Raw genomic sequence first — 14593 nt, 5'->3', positions numbered from 1 at the left:
CTTCCTTCCTTCCTTCCTTCCTTCCTTCCTTCCTTCCTTCCTTCTTTCCTTCCTTCCTTCTTTCCTTCCTTCCTCTTCTTTTTTTTAAAAAAAACAAATCCTTATCTTCTATCTTAGAATCAATACTATCAGAGTTCCAAAGAAGAAGAGTGGTAAGGGCTAGGCAATGGAGGTTAAGTGACTTGCCTGGGGTCATACAAGCTAGGAAGCATCTGAGGCCACATTTGAACCCAGGAATGCCCATCTCCAGATCTGGTTCTCTTATCTACTGAGCCACCTAGCTGCCACCAAAGTAATTTTCTTAAAGCACAGGTCTGACCATGCTATTATCCTACTCCACATATTCCAGTGACTCTCTAATGCTTTTAAGATAAAAAAGGAGTGTTTACTCCTTTAGTTAGCATGTAGGGTCCTATTCACCTTTACAGTCTTCTTATATATAACTGCCTTTCTTACATTCTACAGTCCTATTAATCAGGTCTTCTTGTGGTTCCCCATACATGACCCTACATCTGTCTCTATGCATCTGTACGGACTGTCCCCACACCTGGAAAGTTCTCCCTCCCACTTCTGCATATTGGAATCCCTTGTTTCCTTCAAGACTCAACTAAATCACTACTTTTTTTTTTTAAACCCTTATCTTCCATCTTAGACTCAATACTAAGTATTGGTTCCAAGGCAGAAGAATGGCAAGAGCTAGGCAATGGGAGTTAAGTGATTTGCCCAGGGTCATACAAACTATGAAGTGCCTGAGATCATATTTGAACCCAGGACCTCCAGTCTCTAGGCCTGGCTCTCCATCCATTGGGTCACCCAGCCGTACCCCCTAAATCACCATTTTTTCATGAAACCTTTCCTGATCCCTTCCCCTGCTATTTCTGCCCCTTTCAAAGTTGCCTTTTATTTTATTTTTTTCCATTTATTTATTTTGTATATTCCTGTATATATCATTTATGTGTATGTTGTTCCTCTCATACACACAGCCCTCCCACCTCATAGGATGTGAGTTCCTCAAGGGCAGAGACTCTCTTTTTTTTGTATCTCCAGTGTCCAGCACAGTGTCTGGCACTTAGTAGATGCTTAAAATACTTCTTGTTGGTCATTTCTCTCTTTGGCTCTTTTCTCTCTCTTATTTCTCAATCAATACCATCAATGGAACAAGACCTGTCAGTTCTACCACCAAAATATTTCTTACAATTCGTTTATCCGCTCTGTTATCACTCTTATTATCAATCAACTCCTTTTCTTGCTTCCACAAGTCCAAAGGTGAGGAGGGATTGGTGCATAAGACACAATCTCTTACACCCACCTAGCCATAAGGAAAAACCCTCTCAGGGAAGTGGTCTAAGAAGGCTGCTAGGAGACATCTGCCCAAAGAGCAATAGGCATCCATCTCTTGTATTCTGATCTCCTTGACAATGCCCGGAGAAGACATGGCCAAGACAACATTATGTTCATTTTTTTTAAAAAAAAGGTAATATTAGAGAATTCTTGAGTCAAAAAAGAATGAGAGGGGGGCAACTAGATGGCTCAGTTGATTGAGAGCCAAGCCAATATAAAGGAGTTACTGGGTTCAGATCTGGCCTTAGATATTTAACCCTTATTGCCTAGTCCTTACTGATATTCTGCCTTGGAACCAATACACTGTATTGATTCTAAGATGGCAGGTAAGGGTTTGGGAAAAAAAAAAAAAGAATGAAATGCCTAGTTTTGTTTAGTTCCAGGGTTTGGATGGGGGAGGGGGGTGTACAAGAAGTAGATGGGAATAAATGGGAATAAAAAGAGGTAATAATGAGAAGTTTGGGAAGCATAGCCAAGGTGCTGAGTGGAAGATGAGTTAGTGCTGTGATGGTGAACCTATGGCATGAGTACCAAAAATGACACATAGAGTGATCTCTGTGGGCACATGCCCCCTCCCCCCCCAGTTCTTTACTAGAAACAGAGGGACTCAGGTGGAGCTGCTCCCCTCCCCCTCTCCACCTCACCCCACCCCTCTGCCTGGCAGCCCAATGGGAGCACACAGGGACAAAGGTGGGCAGTTCATGGGCAGCAGAGCTGGAGGGGAGCAGAGTGCTCAGGCCACTCTCTTTCCCTTTTCTACACTCATTGAGGACATTCTTCGCTTCACCTGCTCCTCTATCCAGTAGCCCAATGGGAGCTCTTCCTCCCTCCCTGTGTGGGGTAAGGTGGGGCACACCTGGCACTTGGTGGAGGGGGGAGCACAGTATGCGATCTCTGGATGGAGGGCTGGCACAGCACTAGGTCTGGGGGGCAGGGTGGGAGCAGGGCCCAGCACTCACTCTCTAAAAGGTTCACCATCACTGAGTGAGAGCAGGGAAGGTGGAAGAGTGGGACATTTAGTTCACTGGTAAAGGAGCAAGAGAAAATGAGATTTGACTATTTACCATCAAATACTGCTTGGCTATACCGAGTGGTAGAAGCCAATGGCTTGTAATTCAGGTCCATTTTGTTACCATAGTGGCCAATCGTAACCTCGAAGTGAACCAAATCCTCAAAGGCAGGCATCATGGTAGAGGAGAGGAAGATGACACACAGTCCATAATCCTTTTTGTGCAATCCATCCTGGTCAATGAAACAACCCCCCCAGTCCCAAATTCAGATCAATAAGGGAATGGGCAAGGCTATAAGAGGAGGGGAAGCAGAGAGTAAGGATGAGATGGACATCTAGAGTTAGTGGGGGATATGCTTTGCCACCCAAAGGAGAGATCTGGGTCTCTGTCCATCTAAACACTGTTCTCATCAGGTTTTTTCCTTCCTCAAAAGCCTACACTGGCTCCCTATTGCCAAATGTATTCAGCACAGATTCTTTTGTCTTTCAATCTCCTATTTGCCTCTCTCACCTAAATGATCAAAATGGTATCTGAAATTAGTCTCTTGGTCTCTAACTCTCTCCCTTCTCTAATCCATACTCCATTAGCTACCACCTGCTCCTGAAAAAGCTTCAGTGACTCACTATTGACTTTGGATCAAATTCAAACTCCTCTGCTGGGCATTTAAAGCCTTTCATAATCTAACTGAAATCTACCTTTCCAGCCTTATTACATATCACTCCCCTTCATATTGTGAGGGAATTGAGGGGATTAGGAGAAAAGTGGTTAATTGTGGGAACTGAGCAAACCACTCTGATTCTATCTTGTGACTATAATTCTGGAGTTAGCTTAGTTCTCTTTCTATTCAATCATGGGTCTAATCCAAATTCTGTCTTGTGAGAAAAGTTTATTTAATTGTGGGAATTGGGAGAGAAAATCTCATTGCATTGTTTGAACCCAGCCCTGTATGGCTGGGAAACTGGACCACCTATAGCTGCTGTTTAGAGACCATTAATGAAGGATTTAGGAACTAGGTTATGTTGACCAGAAATGCAGTCAGATTAATTTAAGGAGTTTTCTTATAATTGTGTATCTCAATCAACATATATACCTTATCTGAAAACTGGCCCCATACTGATCAATCAGTTATTGTTTTGATGTTCCTTTAATTGTTTATATATCCTTGGGGTGGAATGAGATACCTCTTTTTCTGTATTCAGGGAATTGCATCTCTTCACTCTCCCCCTCACAACTTACTCCCCAATCTTTCATCTAATTAGAAATCAGATTATCTAATGTTGCATTGTTTCTCCTTAATTAGTCTTATTTGAATAATTGTTTTTACTGTATAAAAATCTGTCTTGTCTGTGTTTAGGGTCCATCCCTAAACTGAGGAAAAGGACCTGGTCCCGATTTTTTGGGGCAATTGTAATTCATTGCCAATCAATAGGCCCAGAAGATCAAGCCTTTGTTTCCTCAATTTGTTGTTCTAATATACCTTATGGTGTTAACACCAAACTGGGAATATTTGTTGTTTCTGCAGAATGACTTTCAATTCCCTCCCATTTGCACAGGCTGTCCACCATAACTGAAATGCACTCCCTTATATATCTAGCTCTTAGAATCCCTACTTTCAAAAAGGATTAGTTCAAAGGCTTTTCCTAGGAGTGGGAAGAAATGTAATGGGAAAAGGATAGAGATAGGATAAGATTTAAGAGAAGTGGAAGGCTATCTTTGAGGCACATACTAGGAACTCAAGGGAAAGAATTTCAGCAGTCAGAAAGCAGAGGAGGAACAGTTTGGAAGTGACAGCTGGTAGAGTCAGGGACTTCCTAGAGGAGGTTGGTCTCTTCCTGTCTGGAAGGGTGGAGGAATAAGGTGGCTTGTTGGAGCTTAGCTACCTCAACCTTAGTGTGGAGAAGGAGAAACCCCAAAATCATCTTTCAAGGTACTCTGTTTGGGAATATCTAGAAAAGGATCTGATCACACCTGCTGTGCTTTCCTGAAGGATTTTATCTAAAAAATTCTGTCAGATCAGCTTTGAGGTTTTACCTCAGGGGTCAGACCCCCTGGGGGTGAACTTAGTGGTTTGAGAGCAATCATAATGGGTTTTGGAGACAGCTACTGAACTATATCAAACTAACTACTGAGGGTTATAGATAAGTAGCTTAGTCAGCTTTTGTGGAACACTTAGATAGAAATAGCCAGAAGCCTCAAAGGCTCCCTTTTGCGAGGGACTTAGAGGGTTGTTGGGTGAATAGCTAGATCCCTTAGAGTTAGGGACCCCTTGCTCTGATTCTCAGTTTGTATCCCCTCTTATAATAAAGAAGATATTGATTTTATAAATCAATTGTCTTCAAGGCATTTGCACCCAGTGAGAGAAAGTGATTCTGCTTCACTCTCACTAAGGAGGTTAGAATGCCCAGAGATCACAGCTGGGTATTCAGAGGCATCCTTAAGTGGATCAACCATGATCCAATCTGGGTCTCTTCTCCCATGACTCTTTTTATACTTGTCCAGTCATCGAGGAGCCGAACCTAGAATTAGAAAGGAACTAGCAATTGGGGAGATCTGGAAATTTCTCATGTAGAAAGTGGTGTTTTACAGGAGTTTTGAAGGAAGCTAGGAATTCTAAGAGACAAAAGTGAAGAAGGATAACATTCTAGGTATGGAGACCAGACAGTACAAAGGCATGGAGAGAAGAGTTACCTCTAGGAAGGCAGAAGTAATCCTAGAGGAAAATCCTAGAGGGAATAATCTTGTTTTCGTATCTTGTATCCCAGAGACTAATTCCATTAAGACTCTGCCTCGATAAATTAAGCCTTCTTCAGTTGAGGAGAGGAGAGGGAACTAGGACAGAAAGGGGAGAGAGAAATGAGGTGTAAATATAGCAAGTAAACAAAACCAGAAACAAAAACTCCTTTGGTGCAGACTTAGTGTCCTAATTATTTCTTACCCTGGGCTAGTTTAAGAAATGCAAAGCATAATTGATTCCCTGCCCCTAGATGGGAATTCTGAATATAGTATATTCTATGGTATAGACCAGGGCATTTATTTGTCCATCTGCTGCTCCAGGAAGGGCTGGTTGAGGGCTGGTTAGGACTTCAGGCAGATGCATAACTTCTAATGCCAGGGTACTGGTGAAAGAGATGTAGTGGGATGTTTCTGTATCTCCAGGTGTTTCTTACTGATGGTCTACACAGGTTAAGAGTCACTTCCCTCCCATAGTTCTCCGAAGTCAAAATGAAGGACTCACAGGCTCTTCATCAAGGAAGCTCTGGGATAATGCCTTCTCTCCCCCATGAAGAATGAGGTAGCTAGGACCGAAGCAGGGCAGGAAGCCTGAGAATGTTCCTGAGAACAGAGAGAGAGGAGATGCTATTAGATAGGGTAAGGAGGAGAGAGGATGACTCCCAGAGAGCCAGAGAAGTAGAGGGGTCTACCCCGATTACCTCTAGAGTAAGCTCCGATGGAAGAGATATGTGTGATATTTAGACTGGCTGTCCCAATCACATCATTGTGTTTGCTTTTGTTCCTGGGAATAAACAAAGCTCCAGCTAAGTTCCAACAGGTTCTTTCCTCTCCTCACTTCTATTATTTCATCCTGGATAAACTTATGTCTCTAATCATTTATTCATTCATCCAACTCAAAGTAACTTTTTTTTTTAAACCTTTACCTTCCGTCTTAGAATCAATACTGGATATTGGTTCCAAGGCAGAAAAGTAGTAAGGGCTAGGCAATGGGGGTCAAGTGACTTGCCCAGGGTCACATAGCTAGGAATTGTCTGAGGCCAAATTTGAACCCAGGACCTCCCTCTCTAGGCCTGGCTCTCAATCTACTGAGCCACTCAGCTTCCCCCTTAATAAGTAACTATTATGTACCACACACTGTGCTAGGTGCTAGGAGCAAAAAGACAAAAATCTGCCCTCAAGGACCTTATATTCTATTGGGGATTGGGGTGAAAAGCATTATGGATGTAGATGAGTAAATTCCCCAAACACACAAAATAAACCCAAGTCACTTTCTTGGGGGGAGTACTACCAGCTGAAGGAATCAAGATTGCTTTCCCTTGGGAGGTGGTTTGAGAATTGAAACTTTGAGAAAGGAAATTAGGAATTCTAAGAGACAAAGATGAAGAGAATATTTCAGATGTGGGCAAGAGTCCAAGGTGGGAGATGACATATTGTGTACTAGGAATGGCAAATGGGGTGGACTACAGGTACTTACCAGTCAAGAACCCTCAACTTGATATGGTTGGTCATACAGGGTAGCTGCAATAGGAAGGTTGGAGTAGTGATGGGTAAGGTGCTCAGATTTCCAGGATTCCCAATCCCCTAGAGTGCCTTGGTGAACTAATTAACCAATACTAAGGACAATACATTTAGTTCAAATGAATTAGATTTAAATATTAAGTACCAGTGTGTACAGAGTACTATACTAGATGTTGAGGGAGAAACAGTTTAGATGACAAGGTTCTTGCCCTTATGAAGCTTTGTGCCATCAACTGCCTGAGGCAGAGTTCTTTTTTCTGAGATCTTCCAGTAAAAGCTGGATGGCTTTTGGGTATAGTGGAGAAGGAATTCTTTTCTTTTCTTTTTTATAAAAGTCATTACCTTAATCTAAGAATTGATATCAGGTATTGGTTCCAAGGCAGAAGAGTGGTAAGGGATAGGCAATTGATTCCCAGGGTCATACAGCTGGAATGTGTCTGAGGTCAGATTGGATTCCAGGACCTCCCCTCCCTAGGCCTGGCTCTCTATACACTGAGCCACATGATGATGATGATGATGATGATGATGATGATGATGATGATGATTGAATAAGTGTTTGACTAGTTTGCTCCTATCCATTCTAATTCTGCAATTTTGTGATCTTGGGACATGGGCTAGGCTAGACAAGGGTTCAACTCTCAATATTGCTTATGGTGTACAAAGCATCAGCATCAGTTTGTAATTCAGGTATCTTCTTACGCTTTGGGCTCATGATTTCATTACATTCTCTGCTGACTGGTTCCCTCTGCCTACAAACATTCATGAATCTCTTCATTCTAAAAGTAACTGCCCCAATCCTGCTGGCTTGTTAAGCTATTATATCTCTTTTTTCACTGCCAAACCTCTAGAAAAAAATGCTCTAATTATTATCTCCAGTTCTTCCCCAGTCCTTCCCTTCTTAACTCTATGTAATCTGGCTTCCTTATTCATCCCTCCCTTGAAATACCTCTTTCCAAGGCTGCCAATAACCTTGTTACCTAATCCAATGGCTTTTTCTCAGTCCTCATTCTATGTGACGTCTGTAACTGTGGGGTTGAGATTCTCCCTACTTGAATTTCATGGTTCTCTTATCTAAGAATTCCTTCTCAGTTCCAATCATTGCCTGGTTTTTCTTTTTCCGTTCCCTTAATGAGATTATGTTGAATGAGGCCCAAAGACCCTGATTCAGCTAAACTTCTTAGCCAGCACAGTAGTCTGTACACAGTAAGAGCTTAAGAAATATTTGCTAAGTTTCAATTGGATTGAAGTAAGTACATAAAGCCTCTGAGCAGCCAAAATAGACCAAATCTTAGGCTCTTTTTTGGAACCATTTCTTCTTATTCCAGAGACATTCTAAAAAATTTAAGTTCCTGGCTTTCCAGTCCACAACATATGGAAAACTGTCAATTAGAGTGGGGCTAGTGAAATTGAAGAATTAAAAACATTTAGAAAAGCAAGTGGTACCTGACAAGGAAGAACAGAGAAATTCTAAAGAACAGACTCAAGAATTCACAAATCACAGCATTGTAGGGCATGGAGGGTAGGGGCCACCAGCTCATCACATCTCATACGTAGAGGGTTATCACTGTGACTATGACTGATAATGGCCCTTAAACTGGCCTTGAGTCACCAAAAAAAGGCAACTTATATTGAGATCCTTTTGCTTAAGGAGGCAGGGGAGTGTGTAAAACATTTCAAGGACTTCCAACAAAAATGATATAAGAAGAGAAAGCTCAGGGGGGAGCTAGGGAGCTCAGTGGATAGAGAGCCAGGTTTGGAGATGGAAGGTACCAGGTTCAAATCCGACCTCTACACTTCCTAGCTGTGTGACCCTGGACAAAACAATTAACCCCAACTGCCTAGCCCTTACCACTCTTTTGCCTTAGAACCAATACATAGTATTGATTCTAAGACTGAAAGGTAAAAGTTAAAAAAAGAAAGAAAAAGAGAAGATTAAAGGGATGAACTCCAGTTATTTGCCAAAAAACCAGAATATTTCCTTCTTGTGAGTGAGGTCTCGCTACTGAAGCACTCTCCCATTCTCTTTCTCGTCACCCCCTTCTGAGTCATCACCCCCCACTTCTGTCTTTATTGTTCCCCTTTTCCCTTTGAGGCCCATGTTTAAAGAAGGGCCAGCTGCTGAGTATTTCTTCTGGGTCTCTAGAGGCAAGATGTTTTACCTGAACAGAGAATTTCAGACTCTGGTCCCACTTGGGCTTCTCTGTGTGGAACCTCGGTTTAGTTTTGAGCTGGAGGGTATTCAGTAGTAGAGTTAGTTGTTGCAGCAATTCATCCTTCTGCTATGGGTTACTTATCAGTTTACTCCCATTCCTCACTTCCCCATCCAACCTACCACTAATTGATTCAAGGAACCTTCCTTTTCTAGACCTCTTGATGTATTTGTCTGTATGCCAGCCTAGGCTCAAGTATCCCTATTAGGATCCTAGATATTCCCTAATAGGATAAGAGAGTTGGAGTCAGAAGGGACCTTAGGGGTCACCAAATTTAATTTTCAGAGGGATTAGGTGACTTGCCCAAGATCACACAGGTCTTAAGCAGGAGAGGCAAGAAGGGGATTTAGGTCTTCTGACTCCAAAACTTGAGTTCTTTTCACTGTTATCATGCCACTTCTTAAAAGGTACAGGAAGAGTAGTCCTAGCTATTCTAATACTAATAGTGGTTTTTCACTACTACTAATAAGTCTGAGGGAAAGCCAGTGTGGTGAGACAACATGAGGTGCTGATGGTGATACCTGGTGTGGGTTTTAAAATTAATATCCAATAACTAAGTATTATATTTTATAAAGTGTATCAATAATAACTAAAATAAGACAGCTATCTAACAAAGGAATTTTGGGTAATGTAGTTTTAAGGGTTCAAGATTTTTCTGACTATACACTGGGTAGAAGTAGTCTATGTGAAGATAATGAGCCTTGAGAGTTGGAATATAATCTAGACTCCTGAGTTCCACACCTGGAGTATATAGTTGATAGAAGCCGAAATGCCACATTCCAGAGAGGGTTACAAATTTAAACTCTCAGTCCTGGGGCCAACTAGAATCTCTACCTTTTGCTAATTATTCATTTAAATTAATATTTATTAAACATTGGGCTAGGTCCTGGGGAGAAAAAGAAAAAACAAAAACAGTCTTAGGATTGTAAATCTAGGGCTGGAAGGGAACTTGGAGGTCATCTAGTCTAATACCCTTATTTTAGAGTCAAGGAAACTGAGGCTCAGGAATGTTAAGTGTTTTGCCTGAAATCACTCAAGTGGGCAGAGGGATACAATCATGAATGGAACATCTCTAAGAGAGAGTAGTTGTAATCTTTCCTGGAGACTTTCCTTCTCCTACAGTGTCCAGGAATATGCTGACAGATGTTTAACAACCTCTTGGGGGCAAGGGGCATAGGGTAGTGCTAGTTTAAATTTCATCTGAATTAGTCAAACTTTCTCCATTACTTTCTTAATTCTACACAATTAACAAGATATATTAAGTGCTGATTTATAGAGCTTGCTGATTTCTGAGGTATAAATAAATGCTCATATTGAATTAAAAAAAATAAACCTTTACCTTTCGCCTTAGAGTCAATACTATGTATTGGTTCCAAGGTAGAAAAGCAGTAAGGGTTAGACAATGGAGGTTAAGCGACTAGTCTCACCACTAGGAAATGTCTGAGGTCGGATTTGAAGCTGGGACCTCCTATCTTTAGGCCTGACTCTCAATCCACTGAGCCATCTAGCTGCCCTCTCACACTGTAAATTGAACAGTTAGCTATGTTAGAAGATGGCTCTGGCATATAACATGGAGACAGTGGGCCCATCATTTGAAAAAGCAAAGAACTAGAGTTAAGAAAATTGAGTGGGTGAAAATTTATTTAAAAAAAAACAAACACAGTACACAAAGGGGCCTTAGATACTATGTAGTTTAACTCTCCCATTTTACAGATGAGAAACCTGGAGCCCAGAGAATTTAAGTAATTTTCTAAAGGTCACAGAGCTGTTAAGTGGAAGATAAAGGAAAAAATCTGGGTCTCCTGGCCTCTTGTCTCTAGCCTTTTCTGCTAATCCATACTATCTTCTGATGCAACCTCTCTCTCAGAGCCTGTGACTCACTTACTATTTGTCCAGCTATTTCCAACTCCAGAATTGGATTCATTATGCTTTTTATCTCCTTGACAGTGTGGGCAAAGAGCCTGGACGTCACAGCAGTTTCTGGGAAGCAGGAAATGGTGTCGTAAGAGGACTTCTACGTTAACATGATACATTAGGAATTTCCAAGAAGGCCCTCTCCTCCCTGGGGTGGGGGTGGGGGTCCCTTTCCCCGAAATAGGATGGTTAGGTAGGGAAGGAGGGAAGCCTTGAGATGACCCATGAACTAGAAGGCTCACAGCAAGCCAAGGAGAGGGGAGCCCATCTGAAAAAGTCACAGCAGGGTCAAAACAAAGGGAGTTTATGGGGGATCTCTCACTTAAACTTTCCTCATTCTAAGGGTCAATGACAGCGTCATAGTTGGGATGGATTTAAGACTATGGCAATAAGATGGAGTTGTGTTGGGAATCAAGCAGATGTGGGGCCCCTGGCTTTACTGAGGTGCAGGTCTTCAGCTGAGTAGATAAGGAACTCAAAGTTAGCTAATCGAATGGGGACTGTGGCGGAGATGAAGAGATCCTTCTCTGTTGGACCAGTCTCATGCAATTGTCCATGATCCACCTGGAAAGATCATTCAACTGATGGTGACAGGGCCTCCCAGGAGGCCTGGGTTGAGGCCAGGGGACACTGCCCTCTAACCTCCCACTCATAGAACTCCAGGCCCCTAATGCCATCTCCTACAGAAGAGATGTCTAAGTCAGACTAAGGCCCCACAGATGTCATGTAGAAAGTAGCCACGGCCAGTTTGGGTGCACAGCCTCACCGGAGCGTGGTCTCCAATGCCGAGGACAGAGATGGTGACCTTCAGGTAACCCCTGATCCCCAAGTTGGGTTTACTGGAATGACAGAGGCCTAGCCACTTCCTCATGATGGTATGTCCTGTGTGGAGAGAGGAACACGTTCCTTGTGACGAGTTTCATCTTTCCCTTAACGTCAATCGGGGTGTATTGATATAGGACTAATTTCCTGCTGGCTAATAGCATGACAATATTAGCGTCTTCCTAAAACTTGGAGAAAAAGAGAAGCCATTAATGGTGGTCCACTCAGGCAAAGAGTGCTCTACCAAGATGGCGCCTCAAAGTAAGGCCTGTGGGAAACGGAACCATTATATTAGTTTCTAAAATAGAAGGTCATCTGTAGTGATTACTGACCTGGACTGAATACAAACCTAAGAGCCAAACCTAAATTTCTTAATCCTTAAATACAATCCAATCTCAGTTTTGGTTACAATGTCAGTAAAATTCTTAATTCCCACTACCCAATTCCAATTTGTTGACCCCAAATTCTCATCCTAAATCCTGACCTATATCAGAAATATCTGTAGAGTTTATGATTTTTATCTAAGGTGGGACCCCTTTTTGGAGAAAAGGTACTAGAAATGATATGTACAATCTCTCATATTATTCCCAATCTAAGGGATGATCTGCACATGTATGAATTATATACGTATGTATGTACATATTGTCTTTCTTCTCCAATGGAATCTAAGCTCCTTAAGGGAATAGACTATTTCTCCTATGCCTTTTAACTCCAGCCCATAATAAAATGCCTGCCACATAGTAGGTGCTTAATAAATGTTTGCTAGCTAAAATTGATTTCTAGGTATCTTAACTCCCAGACTCACTTGTTTCAGAACAATAGTATATATTGTAAGAAGGGAAGAAGAGAAATGGGTTGCAATAAGTAAGAGGAGTTTTTCCAGTCAGGAACAATAGAGGTAAGGATATTTAGCTGCAGGGGATAAGAAGTCAAACTTCCTCAGCTCAACAATATGTAGCAGGCATCACCTACCTGGAGAGCGGTAGATGGTCCCAATATCTATCTAAATAGACAAAAGGAAGAGGCAAATTAGGGACTCCAGTCTCTCTGTAGAGCCTTAACTAGATAAGGAGTGTTGGTTTCCCACCATCACCACAGGAAGAACCTATTTTTCATCACTGGATGCTCAACTATGTGGGGAAAGAGATCAAAGGATGGTGGAAGGTTGTCAAAGGGACTATTGCCGAGGGATTCTGTATTAGGGTTCACTTCCTTCTCAGGGAAAGTCTCTATTAGGATACCATAACTGCACGAGGTGGGCCAGAGCTGTTATCTTTCTGGCTTAGGATTCTGTCTCTGGTAGAGACATGGAGAAGCATATATTGACTTCACCAAACTGGGGTATAGGACACAAAAAGGTTAAGAACCTCTGATTAAAGAGCTCAGTTGCTACTCACCTGACATGCCCCAATCTCTGATTTGGATCTTCTTGCACGAGAGTCCACCACCTGTGGAGGAAGTTTCCAGAGAGATTCAAATTCTTTGTAAATTCTCTTGTCCCCAAGGAGGGCATAGGATGCAGATGTAATGGGTAGGGCAGGGGCTCCTCAGTTCTATCTTTAACTCTAGCCCTGGGTCTCTAGAGGGTGGGAGTTTGGCCCCTTTTGCAAAGGGGAACGCTAGCTATGGGGCATAGGGGTCTGGGGCAAGACAGTCCTAGGGAGAGAAGAGGAAGGGAAAGGTCAGAAAAGGAAAAAGAACAAAGCATCCTGAGAAGTTATGTTCAGAACACCACTTTTTTTTTTTAAATTTAAACATTTATTAATAATCATTTTTAACATGGTTACATGATTCATGCTCCTACTTTCCCCTTCACCCCCTGCACTCCCCCCACCCATGGCCGATGCACATTTCCACTGGTTTTGTCATGTGTCCTTGATCAAGACCTATTTCCAAATTGTTGGTGGTTGCATTAGTGTGGTAGTTTCGAGTCCACATCCCCAATCATATCCACCCCGACCCATGCGTTCAAGCAGTTGCTTTTCTTATATGTTTCCTCTCCTGCAGTTCTTCCTCTGAATGTGGGTAGCGTTCTTTACCATAAATCCCTCAGAGCTGTCCTGGGTCATTGCATTGTCGCTGGTACAGAAGCCCATTACATTCGATTTTTTTTTTGTTTTTTTATTAACATTTATTAATATACATTTTTAACATGGTTACCTGATTCATGCTCCTCCTATCCCCTTCACCCCCCCTCCCCCCCGCACTCCCCCCACCCATGGCCGATGCGCATTTCCACTAGTTTTGTCATGTGTCCTTGATCAAGACCAATTTCCCAAATTGTTGGTAGTTGCATTGGTGTGGTAGTTTCGAGTCCACACCCTCAATCACATCCACCCCAACCCTTGCGTTCAAGCAGTTGTTTTTCTTATATGTTTCCTCTCCTGCAGTCCTTCCTCTGAATGTGGGTAGCATCTTTACCATAAATCCCTCAGAATTGTCCTGGGTCATTGTATTGCTGCTGGTACAGAGGTCCATTACATTCAATTTTACCACAGTATATCAGTCTCTGTGTACAATGTTCTTCTGGCTCTGCTCCTTTCGCTCTGCATCAGTTCCTGGAGATCTCTTCAGTTTGCCTGGAACTCCTCCAGTTTATTATTCCTTTTAGCACAATAGTATTCCATCACCCACATATACCACAGTTTGTTCAGCCATTCCCCAATTGAAGGACATACCCTCCTTTTCCAGTTTGTTGCCACCACAAAAAGCGCAGCTATAAATATTTTCGTACAAGTCTGTTTATCTATGATCTCTTTGGGGTACAAACCCAACAAGGGTATGGCTAGATCAAAGGGCAGGCATTCTTTTATAGCCCTTTGAGCATGATTCCAAATTGCCAGCCAGAATGGCTTGATCAGTTCACAACTCCACCAGCAATGCATTAATGTCCCAATTTTGCCATATCCCCTCCAACATTCATTACTCTCCCCTTCTTTCATTTTAGCCAATCTGCTAGGTGTGAGGTGATACCTCAGAGTTGTTTTGATTTGCATTTCTCTAATTATTAGAGATTTGGAACACTTTCTCATGTACTTATTGATA

The 14593-nt window shown here is 42.2% G+C and overlaps 1 protein-coding gene across 1 annotated transcript in view; it reads right to left on the bottom strand.

The window, feature by feature from the left end:
- Window positions 1-14593, bottom strand: part of FER1L5 (fer-1 like family member 5) — a 71219-nt gene that overhangs the window by 38686 nt on the left and 17940 nt on the right. The window contains exons 4-15 of the mRNA XM_044659607.1: window positions 12946-12996; window positions 12521-12551; window positions 11493-11608; window positions 11167-11290; window positions 10698-10792; window positions 8762-8830; window positions 6559-6602; window positions 5783-5865; window positions 5587-5684; window positions 5089-5180; window positions 3484-3545; window positions 2406-2573 (exon numbers count right to left, since the gene is read on the bottom strand). Coding sequence (XP_044515542.1) covers window positions 2406-2573; window positions 3484-3545; window positions 5089-5180; window positions 5587-5684; window positions 5783-5865; window positions 6559-6602; window positions 8762-8830; window positions 10698-10792; window positions 11167-11290; window positions 11493-11608; window positions 12521-12551; window positions 12946-12996 — 1033 coding nt within the window. The remainder of the gene's footprint in view (window positions 1-2405; window positions 2574-3483; window positions 3546-5088; window positions 5181-5586; window positions 5685-5782; window positions 5866-6558; window positions 6603-8761; window positions 8831-10697; window positions 10793-11166; window positions 11291-11492; window positions 11609-12520; window positions 12552-12945; window positions 12997-14593) is intronic.

Source organism: Gracilinanus agilis, chromosome 2 (genome assembly GCF_016433145.1).
Source record: "Gracilinanus agilis isolate LMUSP501 chromosome 2, AgileGrace, whole genome shotgun sequence".
Taxonomy (NCBI): Eukaryota; Metazoa; Chordata; class Mammalia; order Didelphimorphia; family Didelphidae; genus Gracilinanus; species Gracilinanus agilis.
The sequence above is the reverse complement of the archived record's forward strand: the minus strand, read 5'-3'. Positions and strand labels throughout refer to the sequence as shown.